The 21,127-nt window shown below is 36.8% G+C and overlaps 3 protein-coding genes and 1 long non-coding RNA gene across 5 annotated transcripts in view; 1 reads left to right on the forward strand and 3 right to left on the reverse strand.

Annotated features, from left to right (window-relative positions):
• Positions 1 to 835: 835 nt before the first annotated feature.
• On the reverse strand, positions 836 to 2,845 carry LOC106294593. The gene is made up of 3 exons (XR_001260879.1): positions 2,698 to 2,845; positions 2,334 to 2,413; positions 836 to 1,523 (listed from the first exon to the last, which is right to left on the reverse strand). It is a non-coding gene; the product is annotated as an uncharacterized LOC106294593 (long non-coding RNA).
• Positions 2,846 to 9,291: 6,446 nt separating this feature from the next.
• Positions 9,292 to 12,495, reverse strand: LOC106294595 (calreticulin-2-like). The gene is made up of 12 exons (XM_013730198.1): positions 12,348 to 12,495; positions 11,706 to 11,813; positions 11,386 to 11,578; positions 11,015 to 11,273; positions 10,808 to 10,912; positions 10,631 to 10,717; positions 10,500 to 10,557; positions 10,180 to 10,247; positions 9,991 to 10,086; positions 9,821 to 9,898; positions 9,619 to 9,729; positions 9,292 to 9,527 (listed from the first exon to the last, which is right to left on the reverse strand). The coding sequence occupies exons 1-12, from the start codon at positions 12,439 to 12,441 to the stop codon at positions 9,516 to 9,518; spliced, it is 1,269 nt and encodes a 422-aa protein (XP_013585652.1). The 5' UTR covers positions 12,442 to 12,495; the 3' UTR covers positions 9,292 to 9,515.
• A 531-nt stretch (positions 12,496 to 13,026) lies between these two features.
• LOC106294596 (U11/U12 small nuclear ribonucleoprotein 65 kDa protein) lies at positions 13,027 to 16,191 on the reverse strand. Of its 2 annotated transcripts, none has more exons than XM_013730199.1 (12): positions 15,959 to 16,191; positions 15,764 to 15,835; positions 15,451 to 15,669; positions 15,286 to 15,367; positions 15,021 to 15,161; positions 14,669 to 14,830; positions 14,414 to 14,590; positions 14,031 to 14,118; positions 13,863 to 13,921; positions 13,699 to 13,764; positions 13,438 to 13,526; positions 13,027 to 13,328 (listed from the first exon to the last, which is right to left on the reverse strand). In XM_013730199.1, exons 1-11 carry the CDS (start codon positions 16,135 to 16,137, stop codon positions 13,440 to 13,442), a joined length of 1,332 nt encoding a protein of 443 aa, XP_013585653.1. In that variant the 5' UTR covers positions 16,138 to 16,191; the 3' UTR covers positions 13,027 to 13,328; positions 13,438 to 13,439. The 2 variants fall into 2 exon arrangements, with proteins under 2 accessions (XP_013585653.1, XP_013585654.1); XM_013730200.1 differs by having other exon boundaries at positions 13,027 to 13,311; positions 15,959 to 16,137.
• Positions 16,192 to 20,231: 4,040 nt separating this feature from the next.
• Positions 20,232 to 21,127, forward strand: part of LOC106344283 (glutathione S-transferase T3-like) — a 2,308-nt gene continuing 1,412 nt past the window's right edge. The window contains exon 1 of the mRNA XM_013783689.1: positions 20,232 to 21,081. Coding sequence (XP_013639143.1) covers positions 20,232 to 21,081 — 850 coding nt within the window. The remainder of the gene's footprint in view (positions 21,082 to 21,127) is intronic.

A 21,127-nucleotide genomic window follows, 5' to 3' on the forward strand; every position in this document is an offset into this window, starting at 1 on the left:
CGTCTGTCATCTTTTAAGAACTTCTTCTTGTCATTTCCGGTGAATTTGAGCGGTTCTTGTTCTCCGGCCAGGTAGTTTGCTATTTCTGAAAACCAAGGCATCTTAGGAATGCTTGCATCCTTGATAGGTACAATATATAAATGCATCGAATGATAGCTACAAAACAAAACAAAAGAAAGGGGAAAACGTGGAGTTGGCCATATGTGGCTAAAGGGGTAGACCCAATGTAATCACATGCAACCATGTGACTCCAATTATGGACCTCATATGTGAATGTGGCCGAGGTGGTGCCAACTATTGAAGAATAATAGTCTCTTTTTCCTCTTTTTTTTTTGGTACAACGCTATATAGTATTTATGAGTGAAAAGCAAATTCACCTTATCATTCATAATTATCAAAAATAAAAATTATCAAATTTTTTATTCACTTACATTGCTTTCAGTGGTAATGTCACCTAAAATAACGTGTAATTTCACTTATTAGATTATATTATTTTTGTAGTTTGGTTGTCTGTGTATGTTTTAGTGATGATTACATTATTTACAACAAAAAGTTAGGAATCAGATATCCCCGTAGAGTGAATCAAAAGAGAATGGAAATCCAAAATTTAATCGGTTCAACCGGTGGAAATAACCGGAGTCTCAAGACTATATGGTTTTGAGTGTTGGGAACAATGGGTCATGGGACGAGAGAAGCAAACAAAACCCTCTTTTGAACAAAATTTGACTTCAACAAAAAAAACTCTCGTCCATATCTTTTCATTCTCACATCAGATTAATATATACACATATATAGATTTCTTATATGTGAGGGAATTTTGTGTGGTGTAATTACATGGAACACGTTGCAAGACAGCATGCACTCGCATATGTCTTCGGCAGAGAAATTTCGTTGTCTTTGAACTGTGCTCGTGTTTTTCTACATTTCCGCACGTGTTCTCAAGTCAACCATATCCACTTAACTCATAAAATTTTGCTTCTATCTCACTAGTAACATACATGCAACTTTTCTCTTCTAAAACCATTTATACGGAAGTTAATATTAGATCGTTAATTATGACTTTTGCATGTAGATCAGTCGCGTACTAGAATTATACATCAAACAAATTCACTGTTTATATCCCCATTTGCATGACCATGAAGATAGCAAAGGAAGAAACTGTGCATCTCTATTTCAGACTAATTCACAAGTTTATAGACAATCACAAATTTGAAATGAGTATTATATGATGAAATTTAATTTCTTGCTCGATCAACAAAAAGTTCTCAACCAATCAACTGATGTGCACAAATTCAAAAGTATTTTCATTGGTTAATTTTTTCAGTGGTTCATACCATTGTGATTAACCAATCAACATTCTAATCTTTCCGGTTGGCAATTTCCACTCGGTTTGTTTCAAAACTGTATATATACAGATTTTTTTTTTTTTTTTTTCAAACCAGAATTTTCACACCACAACTTTGGTTTGTTATGTTACAACGCTTTAAATAAATAAATTGTAATGCCATTATCTATTCTCAAACCTGGCACATGTTAGACATAAGTAGCATAATTAACCACAATTAATTTTTAAAATAATGTCACCTAAATGTTTAATATATTTTGGTTTATAAAACACCAACCCCACGAGGATTTTGCATATAAAACATCTTATAAATATTAAAATAATATAAAATATTACAAATAACATAATATACTGTTTCGAGGATAATAATATAAATTATTTTATCACAAAATGCTATAAAGTAAAATTTATATTACAACGATTGGTTCAAAGTTGTTATGAGTTGGTACGAGCGATTCAATTTCCACTTATATATCAACGATAATAACTATTGAATTGCGTTAACCAAAAGAGGTCGTATAAGCGTTCAATTCCACATATATATCCACCATAAAAACTATTAAATCCCGTTTACCAAAATTGTTAATTTGTTTTTTAGAAACTACGACACTCCCAAATTAGATTATTTTTTTTAGTCAACTTTCCTTTTAATACATTTTTCAAAATATTAAAACAAAAATAACAAAAATATTATACATTTTCGTGAATGACGTAATATATATATTTATATCGCAAAATATTATAAATAAAATATATATTTTAACCGATTGGTTAATTGTTTCCGCTTTATGTATATATAAATTATGTATTCATTTATATTTTACATCAATATATTTCATTTTATATTGTATTTTTAATTATAGAGAGAATTTAAGATTTTTTTTTATTTTTTTACTATAAATTTTGGTGGTAATCCCAAACCTCATTCACCTCAAATTTTCTCCTGTACAAAATTTTGCAATCAAACCAATCTCAAAAATGAGCGTACCAGTGTCAGCTATGGTGTTCTCTGAAAACAATGTAAGAGTAGCTGAAGAACAGTACCGAAGAGGCAATCCGAAAGGAGCCCTTGAAGTTCGTCATGCACGAAGAGTAACAATAATTTAAAAATCAACGAATCAACAAATTGGTAGATCCGTAATAATTCATATGATCAAACATTTGTAAAAATGATCTTATCCGATGAAATCGATGATATCGTTGTACGATCGAAAATGGATCATTAACTCGCAGCATTCACAAATTCGAAACTCAGATTGACGAATATAATCGCAAGACGGATACGGACAAACACATAACTAGATCCTACGAGTCTGGAAAAATACAGATAGAGAGAACGAAAAGTAGTTTACCATCAAAGCGTTCCTCGAAGATAACTGCAGCGGAAGCGATCGCGACGAGGCCGATAAGAACCACGGAGACGAGGCTAAGGATTAGTTTCGCCATTGATAAAAACTCAGATCGGACTTCACTGAGATCAGAGGTTGTTGTATAACCTTATTTCAGTTAACATTTATTTTTAAATCGAAAAATGAATGAAATACGATAAAACCATGGTAAGTTTCGATAATTACAAAGAAAACCAGGTTCAAACCCACCCATCCAATAACCCGTCGGATCTAAGTGGATAAACCGAAAGAAACCAACCAAACCCTAAAATTCTCAAAATCAAAAGCGATTTCTAATCGCTCTTCAATCGCTTCACCTCTCTTATCTTTCTCTCTCGCGAAACTATGACAAGAGGCTAGAGAAGACGATTCCTCCTCCTTCGGTTCTTCCGCAGCTCAGCTCGACCTCCACTCCTCTCTCCCGCAGCTTCCCTACCGCCGCCGCCGTTGTCTGCGTAGACCAATCACCTCACGTCTAACATTTCGTATCCGTAAGTTGTGGTCTCCGCTTTGAGCTTTTTTTGGAAGTAGGTTCTAATGGATTTGAAATGCATTGGTATATAATGCATTCGAATGGTTGAATGAGAATGTATAGGCAGTATAATTGGAGAATGTATAGGCAGGTTCTCATTGGACCTAGATCGATCTTGTTCATGATAATTGTAGTATAACTGTATAATTCGGAACAACTAATAGAACTGGGGATAACTTTGGATAATTGTTGTCAGTTTCTTGTGTTTGTTCTTGTTTGGGAAGGATACAATGAGCAATCACGTCAGTGATATACCTGGTAGTCCGGAAGAGAGCTACAAGATGATGTATAACTATTTGTACATGTTAGAGTAAGTGAATCCAGGAACAAAAACCTGTGTGAAACTGGATGATGCAAGTAAATTCAAGTACCCCTTCATAGCTTTGGGAGCTTGCATTGAAGGGTTTGCATTTATGAGGAAAGTGATAGTTGTGGATGCGACATCGCTGAAGAACAGATATGGTGGTGTTCTAGTTTTCGCGAAAGCTCAAGATCCTAATAGTCATAGTTATCCACTTGCGTTTGCAGTACTAGATGGTGAGAATCTTGCTAGTTGGACTTGATTTTTCGAGATGCTTAAAAGGTGCTTAAAAGTGTTATACCAGACTCTTCTGAACTGGTTTTCATGAGTGAAAGAAATCAGAGCCTGATCTTCGCTATAGGAAACGTGTTTCCACAGGCTCACCATGGGCATTGTTTATGGCATTTGAAGGAAAAAATGAAATGGCATGCTTGTAACGTCAACAAGAATATAGTCGGGCATAGATTTATGGAGTTGGGCAGATATTGCACGGTGGGTGACTTCAACTCTTCTTACGACTCATTTATGGAGTTGGGCAGATTTATGGAGTTGGGCAGATATTACATCTATTTCACTACGAACGTTGATGGCAGCCGCCTTAATATCCATGAGCTGTGCTCAAAATACTACTGGACGGAACTGTGGGCTTTGGCGTATGACAGGACACTTTATGTTGTGCCCGACATGTCTTCTTGGAATGTACCGAATCAGATTAAGGAGGTGAAGATCATACCTCCGGATCGTATCACGAGGAAGGGAAAGAAAAGAGTTAAAACTACTTAAAACTTGGATGAAGTTGGAGTGATGAATTTGGAGTAATGTGTTTAGCTACTTTATTGTGTTGTATGCTTTAGAAAACTGCGTAAAACTTGGAATCTACTTTATGTTTAAGTGTTTTGTTCCAAAACCTATGTATGATATGTTATGTTTTACGTGTTTTGTTCCAGAACCTATGTATGATATGATATGTTTAAGTGTTTTGGATCGTTTTGAAACATTTCCATATGGTATTACTATGGAAAACTATGGTATTACTACGGAAAACCAGTAGTTTTAACACAACATCACATTAATTAGTCTTAACACAACATCACATTAATTCTAGAAGTCTTAACACAATTCCACAACTCTAAATACAAAAGGAAAAGACACACATCCAAACAACATAAGGCTTCTCATTTACGGGTAAGAAGCTCTTTAAGCTGAGCAAGCTCTGCAGCCATTTCGTCCACCTTCTGCCTTAAGGAGCGAACCTCTTCCTGAACTCCGAGAACCCATGGTTGACGGAAGTGGAGCCCATCTTTCTGCAAGTTTGACCTAGTTGCACTCAGTTTGACATATTGCAGTAACTTAAAATAGAAAAAATGTAAATTACCTTGTACGCGTTGCAAGTGAAGTACCTTCGGCCTGGTAGAAACGTCGTCGACGATTCGTCCCCCACATGGGCACGAAGATGGAATCTCGTGCTCCGCATCGCAAATAAATTGAAGCATGTCGCAGTGTTTCTTCATCTTCTTCATCTCCTTTCTTTCCTGTTTCTCAATCCATGGATCCATTTCTTGTTCGGTATTGAGAGAAATTGAGGAATTTGCGAGAGATAGATGAGAGAGAAAGGTAATAGAGAGATAGAGAGGGAGACAAGAGAGAAGACTGGACAGTGGTAAGTGGGAAGTGGGAATCTATTTTTTCCCCTCGAAAATCTCGCCTTGACTCATGATATTTAGAAAGTCCGCGTACAAGGTAATTTAAAATACCCGCCCAATATATACAATTAGTTCTCCCCAGGATAGTAGTTGTACAAAATATCAAAATAGTTGTACTTTCGGTGATTTTCAATTATTTTAGTATTACATGTAATTATATTCTACTTCTTTAGTTGTACAATAAAATATAAGATTCCAAAATATGATTATTGGTGATTTACGTAATAAAAGTGTCTATACAAGTTTTAGAGTGAAATCTAATCTTCAGTAATTACATATTTAACAAAATGACTATGAAAGTGTATGTAGTGTGATGCGTTGTTCTTTTGATTGTAGAGTATAACATTTTTTTTTGTTGAATATAACTTTTTTCGACTAGTAAAGATTATATTTCTTATTCTGATTTCCAATTTCGAACATTTTGATTTCCAAATTCAATTTCAGAAAGTCATACTAGTAATACACAAACAGAAAAACAGTTCTCCATAGTTGTACAAATAAAACAGTTAAATTCTAAGTTAAAATCATACTAGTAATACACAAATGAATTTAGTTTTTTTCTTTTTCTCTATTTTTGTTCATATCACAGATTATTATTGATAACTCACAAATTTTTAATTGATTTTTTTGATCCTTAGAACTAGTATATGTATCTGTCTTTAAATTTTTTTGTTTCTTGAAACTACTATCTGTATCTAACTATCTATATTTAAATTATACACAAATATATTTCGTTTTTTTTGTTTTCTCTATTTTTGTTCATATCACCGATAATTATTGATAATTCACAAATTTTCAATTGAATTTTTTGATCCTTAGATCTAGTTTGTAACTGTAACCTTAGTTATACTTTTGTAACTATAACCTTAGAACTAGTATTGTTTGGCCCAAGCAAATTTATATGGCATTTCAAATTCAAAAGCCTGCAAAAAAGATTTATATGATACTAAAGTACAGATAAAGCAAAGTCAAATTCAAACATTTCGATTTTCAAAGTCAACTTCTTCTAGTATTACACAAACAAAAAAACCGTTCACCATAGTTGTACAAAGTTTTTCAATAAAACAGAAGGGATGATTGTTTGGGGCTGTAGATGCTCTGGACAACAAAAATTTACTCTACAGCTATATATGTCAACCAATCGAGCTTTGCTTTCCTTAAAAACTCACAGCAAAAAAGTCTCTGCAAAATCAAAATATGGCTGTAGAGAGCTTTATTTCCAGAGTAAAAAATTAGTGATTTAGAAATCTACAGCAAGGAAAACTACAGCAAATAAATCTACAGATTAAATTCTACAGCAAAAAATATAAAGCTACAACACTTACCAATCATCCCCAGAGTAACATTTTTCAATAAAACAAGAGGTTCCATCTGCCCTAGATAATCATCATGCAATAGAGATGCAACTAGTTTTGGTGTGCCTTTGAGTAGTTGTGGTGTGCCTTTGAGTTGACAGTAACATTTTCATCCACATTTAATTCTTCATCATTTTTTTCCAACATCTCCTCAATCGCCACAATCTTCTACTCGTATTGTTTATCAACTTGATTTTTTCCACCATATCGAGTTATGGCTTTGTCTCCGATTTCATCATCATTCGAATGGCACACCTCATAGTTCGTACCTACAGAATTTTGTTTCCCCGCTCTTGAACTTCGTTTGCCCGCTCTTGAACTTCGTTTGCCCGCTCTTGAAAGTTGCTCTGACAATTCTGTCTTTTTGATGGCCTCCACCACCAAAATGCACCTACGGTTGTCTTTATCAAGGGACAAAAGATAACCACAAAGATCCTCATCATCGCAAATGACGAATTTCTCGTCACTCCCAACCAGCAGTGGAATGTAACTCAATTTCAACTTCACATTACATTCATCAAGCCCGACCTTTTTGCATATGCGTGCTTCTACCATTGAAAGATTTATCTCCTCCACAGCATGCTTCAACACTAAACAATACATGCCACCTTCGCATCTGAAGTGTATGATGTTGTGGCTCATTGTAATCTGCCAAAAGCATACAATACCATCCATTATACATTCGAAGTTATACCAGTTTTACTAGTTCTACAACAATCATAAGTAATACTATTTTTTCTAGTTCTACTGTCGTACACGTTTTGATTTTGAATCTACATTCAGCGCACTAGAATCGAACAATGCAACCATTCTCCTACCCAATTCAACTCATAATGGACTCGGATACGAAGATGAAACATCTAAATCCATTCCAATTTGGTTTCTCAGCTCATTTAAGAGCTTTGGAACCCTAAAACCTACTTGTTCTGTGGTGGAGGGAGGATACACCAGCGATGGACAGGGGATATGATTGGCTTTTACACAGCGGCAAAAGACAACGGAGGACCGACCCGGAGTAAGGCTGGAGTAGCAATCGAGCCGTACGGTCGGGTTCCCTTTTCCCAAACGCAATCCCTTCGAACCGCATCGTCAAAACCTTACCGCAAGAACCGTACATTTTTTTTTTCAATTTTCATTAAATTGTTTTTTTTTTATTATTATTCTGAGGCTAATTTGGTAATTGTAGGTGTTTTAATGAATATGAGGGATATGAAGATTAGTGAAGGATATAACTGATTTAAATATTTCTTTCAAGGGCAATAGAGATGAATCCTCGGAGATATATATATACTGGAAGCTGCTATTGAAGTTGCTCTCACGGATATTATCTTTTGCCACGTGGGAAATCTGCGGCCACGTTATCTAATGTGTAACAGACACGTCAGCAATGTTTGTCATTAGAAGTGACATGGCGCTATGGTGTTTGATGAAACGCGAAGGAAGGGTGACACGTGGGTGAATATTAGCGGGGTTTGGTTATAACAAAAAAAAAAGTGTGCTTTTCTCGTGGGGGAAGTAAACAAAAAGAAAATGGAAGCAAATCTCTCGGGTGGTTTCGTAAAAAACAGCGCTTGGTTTGTTGGACCGAAACGTGATCGCCACCGTTGGATTTTTTTCGAGAAAATTACAACTAAAGACACATTTCAACATATCAATTACACTCAAAGACACGTTGAACTATACCATTTACATCATCTTCTAAACCAAAAAAAAATGAAAAAGTTAATAGAAAAGCATAATAATATATCTTCGTCTTCATTTCTTGATTTCAGATTCCAGATTGAATAAATGTTAAAAAAATCAAATTAGATGAGAAATCCACCGATCTTTTGTCTTTCACCAAGACTCAGGTTCCTCCTTCACCACAGGACACGTCTCTCACCGAAAATAATTGTCGTGGTTTCGTGTCTGTAGACTTACGCAGCGTACATGAGAAGCAACGACAACGTGTGTAGCAGTCACAGAGGATGAGCTTAACCAGATCGGAAGGACAAAGAGAGAAAGGAGTGTAATCCATGTACTTGTAGAGGTCAGGGTAAGGGAGAGAGAGAGAGAAGAACCAAAAATCAAATAATAAAGGTTTTGTTTGATTGATGAGTGAAATCATTATTAAATGTAACGCAAAAAGGAGAAAGGGAATAATAAACACGTGGATGATGTGCAGCTGGTGAATTGATGTGGAGCCTCCTGATTGGTTCTCATCCTTCTCGTTGACGTCATTTGAGCCAATGCGAACCGTCCGATCCAAGAATCAGAGGTTAGGATCTTTTTAATACGTTGGCTTTGTTAGCTGGACTTTAATGGAATTTTCTCTCTGGGTAGGTGAGAGAGCCAAAAGAGAGATGGTTGGCAAAAGAAGATTAATGGCAGGAGATGAGTTTCTTTTTGACAACATCATTTAAATAAATTGTCGATGAGAAAAGCGAGCCACATTTTATTTCGAAAACATATGCAAGTAGTCCAAATGGTTATGGTGAATAACAACACATAAAGAAGTAGTCGGATCCGTTGCAATAAACACAATCTCAACTGAATCATTTTACAAATTTGTGTTTAAAGTACTTCATAGCTGGGACTAAACTACTTTTAGCCATTTGTAGAGTAAAATAACGTTCAAGCATGTGTGAGTTTTTAAGGAAATTAAACTTGATGGAACCAATATAAAACTTAAGAGCAGAGAAAGAGATGAAAGTGCAAAATGTCATCATATGGTTTTCAGTACAAAAAGAGCCTCTGATCGTGTCATATCAGTGTCCCCCACTTTTTTAATTGCTAAAACTTGTTCTACCTCAGACAAACTAGATTGCTAAAGTACTTCGAAAGAAAGGATAAAAGGAAAATAAAAAAAGAGACTCGAAAACTTTGGTCTTCAAACTGCAACGTCCTTTTCCTTACAGTTCATCCTGCATAAACAAAGTATCACCCCATCAACTTACTTAATCAAAACAACAATATGGAAGGGGAATGAAGAGGCAAGTATTTTTCGTAACATACATGAGCGGTGGCGTCTTTCTCAGCGGTTTCCTCGCTAACTTCTGATTTGGCCTCCGTCTTTGATTCAGTATCTGATTCCTCTCCTTCATCTTCCTCTGCTTCATCTTCACCCTGGAAACAAATTCAATACACACATGATATCAGTTCAGGACCTTGGCACAAGAAACAAAAGAAAGACCCAAAAGTCACAAATAAGACTTGCATCAGTTTCCGCAGGAGCGTCCTTGGATTCCTCTTCCTCTTTCTTCTTCTCAATCTCATCAAAAGCTGCTTTCTCCGCCTGCAATTACGCGAGATTAGATTGGCTATTCTTATCGGTAACCAGAAACAACAAGTTGCTTCCATGCAGATGAGTATTTTTAGAACACGTACATCCTTGAGCTTTCCCCATGTTTCTTCTGCCAACTTCTTGGCGTAGTCTGGGTCATCGCAGATCAAGACATTGTCGAACAATGATCCTGATTTCACCTGAAAGAGAGTGAGATATGTACTTTTAGAAGGGAGTTATCGGCCCAAAACAGATCTAGGAAGACAAAATGTCACAGTGACAAGATCTATTACCTGCCACAATTCGATTCCAACATACTTCAGCTTGGGGAAGACATAGAGCTCTGGGTCGTCCTTGAAGTCTGCATGAAACCAGTATTATTAGGCACAGTAATGGTTGGATATTATGTCTTGGAGAGCTAAAGTTTCATGTGCAAGAACATTAAACCAGCTTGTTGAGTACGAAAATGATATAAGACTGTTATTTAACTTGAACAAAAGATATGAATTACTAAATGTATCAAATTGGCGCAAGGTTTGATGATAAAAGAAGACTTAAACTTTAAAAAGAGATCAATTGCGTATATGATAAGGCCACAGTATAGAATACTTACCAGGGTTGTCAATCTCTGGAGCCTCCCACTTGCCCTTGTAGTTGGGGTTCTTGATTTGCTACAGAAAAATATGACAACCTTGAGAGGACGGAAAAAGTTATACGTACTTGTTGACAGCGAGATTGACAAACCTTGGGCTTCCATTCACCCATGTACTCAGGGTTGGGAATGGTAGGGGCAGTCCACTCACCATCTTCTTCATCATCCCAGTCCTCAGGCTAAGACAAAGGACACAAAGAAAAATTAGCAAATACAGAACACAGCAAGAGGTTTTAGATATTTAATCAAACTATAGACAAGGAAAAAACCTTCTTAGCATCGGTATCTGGGATCTCCTTTGGGATATCATCGTATCCGTCAGGTTTCTTGTCTTCAGGGTCAGGAATGTACTCTTGCTCGTCCCAGTCCTCAGGCTGTAAAAAGAGAGAGATCAGATTGGATGAGCATTGGCCTGGTTTGTTCTTGTTCGGTCTCTAAATGAGATACAAGTAGTTGGTTCATAAGTCACTGCATACCTTCTTGGCGCTGGGGTCTTTGATTTTCTTGGGTGGGAGAAGATCCCAATCAGCGTACAGGCTACCGGTTTGCTTCTCAACATTGTCAATGAGAATGGTGTAAGTAGCATCTGGGCGGAGGATGAATGTGTAGACATGGGTGAGCTGGTCAGTTTCACAGGGAACATCCTTCTTGATCAGGTGGTTGGCGTCATTGTAGGTAAGGATAGCATGCACTTTCTTCGTGCTGTACCCACAGATATCGGGACCAAACATGATGCTGCAGGTAAAAAAAAGAAGAAGGTTGTTATTTATTAAAAATAAATATCAGTTGATAATGTTATGACTGTTACAGTGACTAGATAAAAAACGAGACGAGATAAGTAATGTACCTGTATGGGGTGTCACCACCAAATTTCTTCTGGTCAACATCACCACTGAGAAGCTTCATGTAGCCGCCACCACAGTCAAGCTTCTGCTCGTGCTTGACTGAGAATTGGAAGACTAAGGTTTTGTCCTTGTTGCTGAATTCAGGGAACTCAGCTGAGATGGCGTAGAATCTGTAGTCCTCGCTGGTCTGGATACCTGCAATACAGTGAGAGTTACAACACAGCATTAAAAAAAAAAAAAAAAAAAAAAAAAAAAAAAAAAAAAATAACTAATGAATCATGAGTCGGTTACTAGCTCTGAAAGCTGAATGAATCATATATACCTTTATCGTTAGCATCACCAGACCAATTTCCAGCAGTGTGGCTCCACTCCCCAGCAGACTTGTCCTCTTTCTTCCACTCAGATTTAACCCATCTGTTCTCCCATCCATCTTTAGAAACAAAGACATGACAAAAAAATAGAGGTAAATAATCAACACACGAGACACGAATTCTACAAAACGAGATACGCTTAGATTTTAATATACTATAATCAACGGAAATTAACAAAAACTGATTAGATTAAAAGTAGTAGTAATACACTGTGAACAATCAATCATCTCAGAGTTTTATCAATCGATGACTCCTCGCTCTAGTGATATATATATATATATCTCCACGAAGAGTAATATCAATCAAAAGTTCACAGCCATTTCAAAGACCTCCGATTAATAATTTCAAAATCAACGAATCAACAAATTGGTAGATCCGTAATAATTCATATGATCAAACATTTGTAAAAATGATCTTATCCGATGAAATCGATGATATCGTTGTACGATCGAAAATGGATCATTAACTCGCAGCATTCACAAATTCGAAACTCAGATTGACGAATATAATCGCAAGACGGATACGAACAAACACATCACTAGATCCTAAGAGGCTGGAAAAAATACAGATAGAGAGAACGAAACGTAATTTACCATCAAAGCGCTCCTCGAAGATAACGGCGGCTGAAGCGATCGCGACGAGACCGATAAGAACCACGGAGACGACGCTAAGGATTAGTTTCGCCATTGATAAAAACTCAGATCGGAGCTGCTTCACTGAGATCAGAGGTTGTTGAATAAGACCTGGAGATATATATATACTGGAAGCTGCTATTGAAGTTGCTCTCACGGATATTATCTTTTGCCACGTGGGAATCTGCGGCCACGTTATCCAACAGACACGTCAGCAATGTTTGTCATTAGAAGTGACACGGCGCTATGGTATTGGATGAAACGCGAAGGAAGGGTGACACGTGGGTAAATATTAGCGGTGGGTGGTTATAACAAAAAAAGAAGTGTGCTTTTCTCGTGGGGGAAGTAAACAAAAAGAAAATAGAAGCTAATCTCTCGGGTGGTTTCGTAAAAAACACCGCTTGGTTCGTTGGACTGAAACGTGATCACCACCGTTGGATTGTTTTCATCTTGGAACAATTCTAAAAGCGTGGGCCGAGGAAAACACTCATGTGTGTTATTTTCTTCTTTATAACTTTGAGCCCATAACTTTTAGCTTTTATGTTTTGTGTTGATGCTTCTTCGTGTGAAGGTTAGCTTGAAAGCTACTCAAAGTCTATATACTTCAGTTAATAATGGTAACGACTCATTGCACCCACACTTCATGAGAAAAAAGTTATGATCAACACACTGGAGAGGTTGGAGTCTTAATTACAAGACTTAAAATAAAAAGAAGATTCTTATAAGTTCTGCTTTGTTAATTGTGAATGGTGTGGAAGTTTAGCTACACCTCTAACATCCATTAGTCTCCTAAATCTATGAGAATCTGAACATCTCCCAGAACCACAAAAGATGTTAGGCAAAAGCACCTCCATGGCTTCACTCTAACTCCATCAGCTTCTTATTAAACACTACAAGCTCAAAGAACCACTCTCCAAACCACAGCCTACAAATCAAGCACCACTACAAATGAACGAGTTACATGAAGATCCTAAAAAAAGCAATTTGCAGCTAGTTAATTCTGTAAAACCTTTAAATTTATCAAAAGAAAACAACTCTGTGATATACATACCATCATTCGTTTGGCTTGGCTGATCCAGGATTCCTACCAAACTGGATAATCATTGGTTTTCCTTTGAACACAAAACCATTTACAAGATTCTGCAAAAATCATAAACAAAACATCAGTTACTTTCCTCTTTATGTAGGTATAAAAAACACGTTTTTCATATATTCAAGCACAAAATGCTGTCAATGGTATATACATCATATATACAATATTCAGACTGACATAGACATTTACATAGAGCAAGAAGGTGTTAAGGATTATTACCAGAGCACGATGTGCCACTTCAACTGATGGAAATGTCAAAAAAGCTTGCCCTCTCATCCTTCCTTCCTAAAGTTTCTCACAATAGATTATAGTCATAAACAAGAAGATTGATAATCATCCAAAGCAAGTTTAAGGTTACGAAAGTCCGTAGACAGACGGATCACCTGCATCAGCCTCACACCAAGACTGGATTTAGCTGCTTCGATGCTTCCAAATTGTGATCCTACATGAGTACCAAAATATAGCTATGAATAGACTTCCAGAAAGGCAAGGTATCAGCAGTAAATTAAAGACTCTAGATTTTTGATTCGGTTAGCAGAGCGATATCTTACCAAATATGTAATAGAAATCATCAGTGATAACATCTTTGGCAAGATTTTTAATATACAGCACAAGCGAGGGATTCCCAGCTGTGTAGTTCTGCACACAATAAAAACAAAATGTATTTTCTCTCAGTGAATATGTGTTTTTTTTTTCAGGGATGGACGCTCTTACATTTGAACTAGGGAAACAGTCATGAAAGAGCTGAATAGAAAAGATACACTATCAATCAGTAAATAGCTTTTCATGGATAGAGATTAGAGAGTCCCTTGTAACAAGTATGCATAGCCAATCAATGGCCCAAAGAAAAGGCTGGAACTGATAATCAGGCTCACACCATTACAAAAATTCTTCTCAACACACACATATTATAACTTGATACTTGTATCCATACCTTGAACATAGGCAGTGAAAGAATATCCTGCGGAGGTAGCCTTCCCTTCTCCAACTCCTCTAAACTTGCAAAGGGTTTCAAATTTGAAGCTTCTTCTCTAGGCTCCTCCTCTGCAGGGCCTTCAAGCTCAATATCCTCTTTACGCTCGTCTTGAGCAACTTTTTGAGTAATCTTGATCTACCGGCATAGACCTTACAAATATCAGCACAACTACACAGCGCAAGGGTTGAAAGATAACTATAGATAAAAGGATACCTGCATAACATGTTTATTCTTTCTTATCCGAGGCATCTCTTTGGGAGTCAAAGACGAGGGCTTCACTCCGACAGTCTCATGTGGCACATTCTTGTCCACACCAGGACCGACAAGAGTTTCATGTCTAGCACGCTTCCTTCTTGCTTTTGATGCACCTGTATCCTAATCATAATACAACCATAATTCTTAACCAAGTACTCAATAACACTGAATATAAAGAGTGCAGAAAAACACACAGCGATTATCACACAGGTTCACTAACAAAAAGAGAGAAAGAAGCAACCAAAATGAGCTTAGCATGAAGCCACTTGACTGAATTTGTAGAATACAGACATGACATGACGAGCCATACCTCATCAGACTCCATCTCTGACTCGCTACTAGATTGATGATCCACCTCAGTTGGTTGCTGGGCTGCTTTAGGTAGAGGTGGTGTGGGCAAGGCGAGGCGGAAAGGAGGTGGAAGATTCATTTTGTTCATTAGATGCAGCACCTGTCGTCAAGAGGTGTAAAATTACATCTCTTGTTCTTTTCTGCACTCTACTATAATCGATATCTACAGAACATAACCGGAAATTAAAAAAAAAACTTCTGCACAGTGACACAGTAGAGCTAACCTGGGTGTATAAAGGTGGGACAGCAATAAGGGCATTAGTAATGTTGGCTAATATGTTTGCATCGGGTGGTGGGTAAGCATATCTGTAAAAAAAACATCTGAAGGATGAGAAGAGAAACACACACGCACACACCAATGTTTTTTTTTTTAAATGAGTGAAACTTACTGCAGGTGAGGAGGGAATGGATAGTTTATGCCAAGTTTAGGAGCTATCGGTTCACCAGCAAGTCCTTCTCCAGATTTTGAATCATTATTGCTGCTGCTAACGGTTGAGAATACTAACGGTTGACCATCTTTTCCAGATTCTTCATTTAGACGAGGCTTCTTATTCTCACTAGGTTTATTAGCTCTCTGTACTTGTAGAACTTTACCAAGAAACCTCAACCTAAAGAATCATAAAACGATTTAAAAAAAAAAAAAACAGCTCAATCATTGACTAACTCTAGCTTATTAGTGGAAGATGAGGGAGTAACTGTTACCCATTTAACTGACGATGTGCTTGAGAAGCAATAGCTTCATTCTTGAAATCCACAAATGCAGCATTCCTTAATCTGTAGCAATGATTATATATGTCAAGTTAGACTAATTTGATATTATTATTTCCTAAACCTTATAAAAGTAATGTTTATTCCAATTAAATCGAAAGAAACGGTTTAGGGATTTTTTTTTTTTACCTTCCACCGGAGCAAGGACGAACGGCATAAGCTCCGTACTGAGAAAAGAGCCGAGAGACAATATCATGAGGGATTCCATCAGGAAGATGCCGAACAAGGAGAGTTACACCTAAGGGCTCTGCGACTTGTGGCGTCGTCGGGAGATTCACGGCCGGCTCCGAAGTCGGATGTGCAGCCATTAAATCTCGAACTCAGGACGACGACAGAAGGATTCGGTTTCACCGTTTCTTTTCCGAGTTTTGTGAATTGTCGGGTTTTTTAATAATCGGTAAAAATTGATTTGTCACTAAACCGGACTAGATTTTGGAGTCATGTAATCGAACCAGTCACAGACCGAGAGCTGTATTTGAATAAAACGACGACGCTTTAGCAGGAAAGATTTTTATTGGATTAAGCCCACTTACGATTAAGTTTGTGTTTAAAGCACGTGGGCTTTTTAACTTGTGAGGCCCATTATAAAGTTTTCCTTTTGGGTGAAAATCATTTGTAATAAACATTTGCTTTTCTTTTACAATCTTTTGTAGATTTTTTTTTAAATACTAGGTAACTTATTACATCAATCATATAACCTCTACATGCAACATATGTGATACTGATGAACAGCTCTGCGAATAAAGATTTCATGATGAAGCTCTCCCCCGAACACTTGGATCGATGGACGGTTCCTGCAGCATGCAATATTGATAAACAGCTCCACGGATAAAGATTCTATGATGAAACTCTTTACGAAACACTTGGATCGGTTCCTGCAGCATATGCCATATCGATGAACAGTTTCGCGGATAAAGATTCTATGATGAAGCTCTTCCTGAAACACTTGGATCGTCGGACGGTTCTACATGTACAAAATCTTCGATGGAAAAATGACCATAACGAACAGCTCTGCCTACAATACTCTTGAACTTCTGATAAGCTTCGCAACATATAATCTGCAAAGAAATCGAACTTAATACTTGGATGTAGAAGCATTTGAACTTTAACTAATAGGTTATAGTGCGTCCCACTGATATATTTTTTTCTTTTATAATGATATTACAATAAAATTGGTAATGTAAAATATGAAGAGAAAACTATTGATGAAAAGAATAAACTGTGAGATAAACCGAATTCAGTAGAACGAGAAGATAGAGTTGATAGTGAGAGACCGTGATTATAAACAGGTTGCTTGACCAAACATACTTCCTTTCAAACACTAACATTGACAACATCAACTAAATTGCAAGACTTCTTACATTTAGTAAGTACTGAATTATCAAGAATATGTCCATTTCACTTGAAGATGTAATATCTTCTTGGCGTGTGCCTTCCACACACTTCTTATGGCTCTCCTTAATTTTCCTTTGATATACTTCATGAATTTCTCAACTTCTTCACGCAACAATAATCTCTTTGTTTTGTATACATAAATAATACAACTTTTATAGCTCTATGGAATCCTACGAAAACAACAGATATACACTTCGCTTACAACAAAAAAAAGATAAACGCATATGTACGAAAATACATTCATATTCAACAGGATCCAACTGCCACCACCGATGCTAATAGAGAAACAGTAATTTTAATCTCGAATTCAATTAAATTGCTACAGTTTAAATAGTTGTAGATTATTTAGTAACAAAAGGACCTATTACATTTGTAATCAGAAAGTATGTAACTATATGATTTTTTACATAAGTTTGCGTTATATGTTAGCAACCCTTATTTGGAACAAATATAGGAATATATGATTGTATGCGGCAAATATATTAGTTACGTTGGCCGTTGAGTTAATGCAAGAGGCACTAATGCATACACGGAATACGATTGTTTGCATGGAATGTCATTCTCTTAACGGAATGTCCCTCTTTTCAAGTTGGCGTGTGTCTTTTTATCCCTCATATTATTCGCAAACTCGTCTCACATATGGACATGAACGATCGATTCCACTTTCATATGGCTTGTTTTTGTCAACGTATTCCATATATTGCTTTCGTAGAATTCTACAAGCTAAAGTGTGATAAGATGCTTTTTATTCTTTCAAGATAAAACAAAAGAAAGAAAATAAATGGTTGCGTGAAGTATTTTCGAAAGAAATCATTAAGCAAATCAAAGGAAAACGGAGAGAGCCGTACGAAATGTGTGGAAGGCACACGCCATGCATGAAGATAATATCTTCTTCCGAAATTCACATATTCATAATATTCTCTCAAATGAAAACTCAATTTGGTTTTTTCCTAAATTTGTTTCCAAATATTAGTAATCAGCTGCCATTTTGTATTGTTGTAATCATTTTTGTTTCAACGCATCATAATGAAAGAAAAAATTTAAGATTTGTTGCTTATATGGAAAGTGGAAACCTGAGTGCCGCAGTACACAATTTAGAAACCGAGAAAGCTTAAACCATAAACCAAAAAACCTTAAATCATAAATTTTATTCCATTTCATTATGCGCATGACGCGGATCATCACCTAATAATAATACAATTAAACATGATGCGTACCTAGTCACTTACAATCAAAAATCTTTGTAACAACTCTTGATTATTTGGAACATCGCAATCAAAACTCTTTTTACTGCATCATACAAGATACAAGTTGGAAGAAGCACATAGTCACATGAGTCTCATAACTGTTTAGGGCTTGGTTTTGCATATAGATGATATAAAGTTACTAGCAAATAACATATCTTTAATATTAAAAGTTGTAGCATATTTTTAAAATTTTAATAGATTATATATATATTATAGGTTTATTTTTTTTGAGAAGGTTTCCAGTTACCAAAATAAATTATCGACGTGATAATTCAAAAAAAAACTAAGACCAACTCCATCGGGAGTCCTAATTGATGTTTCTAAAAGAATAAAAGCAAAAAAATAAATGAAAAAGAAATAAAAAGCATAGGAACGGTCTTAATTTTGGGATTTTTAGGATTGTTTAAGGATCCATACGTGGAGGCTTTCTATTGGATCGAGTTAACCTTTCTATCTCTCTTCTTTTCTTTTATTTTATTTTCTTTTCTTTTCTTTTCTTCCTCTTTCGTCGATCTCTCCGTCTTCTATGGCGATTCTTTTTTGATCTCGGATCAGTCTTTTTCTTCTTCTTCGATTGGTCCTCTTCTTCGATCGATCGATCATCTTCTTCTTCTCACTTTGCAAAGATGAAAGCTCCGTTCGTCCTCTCGTTGGCCGTGTAGACAAATCTTCACCGCACAGTCATCTTCTTCTTCTCACCGTTCAGGCTTGAAACCGTTGGATTGGGTCAACTTCTCCTTCTCACCGTTGAATCCGAAACCGTTGGATTCGATCATGGATTTGGATAGATCGAAAACCAAATCTCCCGAGGAACTCATCTCCATCGGGTACGGTTTAATTTTCTCCTCTCTTTGTGATTAAAAATTTCATATGTGATGTATTTCTGATTTACTGATGGTTGTATTTTGGTTGTATCAGCTGGGATGATGGCATATTGGGATCACTATGAAAGCTTCTCAATTTATTAGTTGGATCAACAACCAGGCGAGTGCTAATAAGCTGATCACCAGTTATTTTTCTACTGTTAATTTAATCTTCTAATGTCTGGTGATGTATCAATTGCAGGCATCACTTTGTTATTCCATTGTGGAGAGGAAAAGATTACATCACGATGTCTGCTTAAGGTTTGTTAATATGCTTTGATCTTTGTCTCTAAATTACAAACTACCGATGAACTGATTGGTTAGTGATATTAGTTTTGGTCGAGATGGTTAATTATTCTTAGCAATTGAAACGCCAAGTAGTTGTGTTCGAATTTAGTGATAGTAGCTTTGGTCAAATCAGCTTTTAATTTTACTTTTGGGTGTTGGTTGTGCAAGGATGTGTGGTGTGCGTGGTGAAGGCAGGGGCATTTTCTTTTGCATTGATTACGGACCAGAGTCTCTCTCAGAAACGGGTGCAACATCAATGGAGCATTCATTACCGAACACAATCTTCCATTTCACAGTTGGCAAGAGGTAAGTACACTTTACTATGGCTTTAGTTAGTTGAATGTGTGGTAGATATTGATTTGGTTAGGAATTAAATTGATTCTAGTATTGCTTTAGTTAGATATTGATTTGTATGTATTTATTTTCTTGGTTGGTTTAGCGTGTGTTAGTTGAGTTGAAGCGATATGTATTTAGTTTTGGTGGTTGTTTTAGTTGTAGGTAAAGACATTAATTACAACAAAATTTTTTTTAAGTTTAAAAACTTCCCTTTAAATTGTGAACAAAACACTCTTGTTCTTTCAAAACCTTTTCTTTCAAAGCCTCTAAATTATGGATCCATATACGCAGCATTATAGCTTTCAAAATCTCTTAAATAGCCAACAACCATACACCCAAAACCACTTCTCTCAACCACTACGTGAACCTAGTATAGACACAGTCTCTACGTCGGATGCCTCTGTCTTCGGTCCAGAAGGGACTGAAGATGGCAATGAAGATGCAGAGACTGTCTCTAACCGTAAAGAGAGACGCAAATGGACACCTACAGAAGATGGTGTCCTAATAAGTGCTTGGTTAAACACTTCTAAAGACCCAGTAGTAGGAAATGAGCAGAAAGCAAATGCGTTTTGGCAACGTATTGCTGCTTATTTCGCTGCGAGTCCTAAGCTAGCTGGTCTGCAAAAGAGAGATCGAACGTGCTGTAAACAAAGGTGGGCGAAGATTAATGAGGCAGTGTCGAGGTTTGTGGGCTGCTATGTCGCTGCAACGAAGCAGAGATCGAGTGGACAGAATGAGGATGACGTGTTGAAGATAGCTCATCAGATTTTCTACAATGATTACAAGGTGAAGTTCACCATGGAGCATGCATGGTTGGAGCTTCGCCATGATCAGAAATGGTGTGGAGCCTCGACTGATAAAGTGCAGGGTAAGAGAAGGAAGTTAGGTGACCAAGGTTCACAGTCAGCAACGTATGGGCCAGGAAACCATGTAGAGGATGAAGCTCGTCCTGTTGGTGTTAAAGCATCAAAGGCCAAAGGAAAAAGTTCAGTGAGCAAGCAAGCGAGTTTGGAAGAGAAAGAGAAGGAGAGGAAGGAGTTTCAGAACGTGTGGGAGCTAAGGGAAAAGGACTTTGCCTTAAAGGACAAGCTCAACAAGCAAAAATTGCTTGACAAACTCATGGGCAAGACAGAGCCCTTAAGCGAACTTGAATTAGCTTTGAAAGAACA

The sequence above is a fragment of the Brassica oleracea genome, chromosome C5, assembly GCF_000695525.1.
Source record: "Brassica oleracea var. oleracea cultivar TO1000 chromosome C5, BOL, whole genome shotgun sequence".
Classification (NCBI taxonomy): domain Eukaryota; kingdom Viridiplantae; phylum Streptophyta; class Magnoliopsida; order Brassicales; family Brassicaceae; genus Brassica; species Brassica oleracea.

Excerpts from the sequence above, each read along its gene's own strand:
- LOC106294596 (XM_013730199.1), bottom strand. The coding sequence starts at position 16,137 with ATGGCTGCACATCCGACTTCGGAGCCGGCCGTGAATCTCCCGACGACG. Across the intron at positions 15,836-15,958 it reads CGTCCTTGCTCCGGTGGAAG|ATTAAGGAATGCTGCATTTG; the intron begins GTAAAAAAAAAA and ends TCATTGCTACAG. Across the intron at positions 15,368-15,450 it reads CCATTCCCTCCTCACCTGCA|ATATGCTTACCCACCACCCG; the intron begins GTAAGTTTCACT and ends TTTTTTTTACAG.
- LOC106294595 (XM_013730198.1), bottom strand. The coding sequence starts at position 12,441 with ATGGCGAAACTAATCCTTAGCGTCGTCTCCGTGGTTCTTATCGGTCTC. Across the intron at positions 11,579-11,705 it reads TGGTGATGCTAACGATAAAG|GTATCCAGACCAGCGAGGAC; the intron begins GTATATATGATT and ends ACTGTATTGCAG. Across the intron at positions 11,274-11,385 it reads GGTGGTGACACCCCATACAG|CATCATGTTTGGTCCCGATA; the intron begins GTACATTACTTA and ends TTTTACCTGCAG.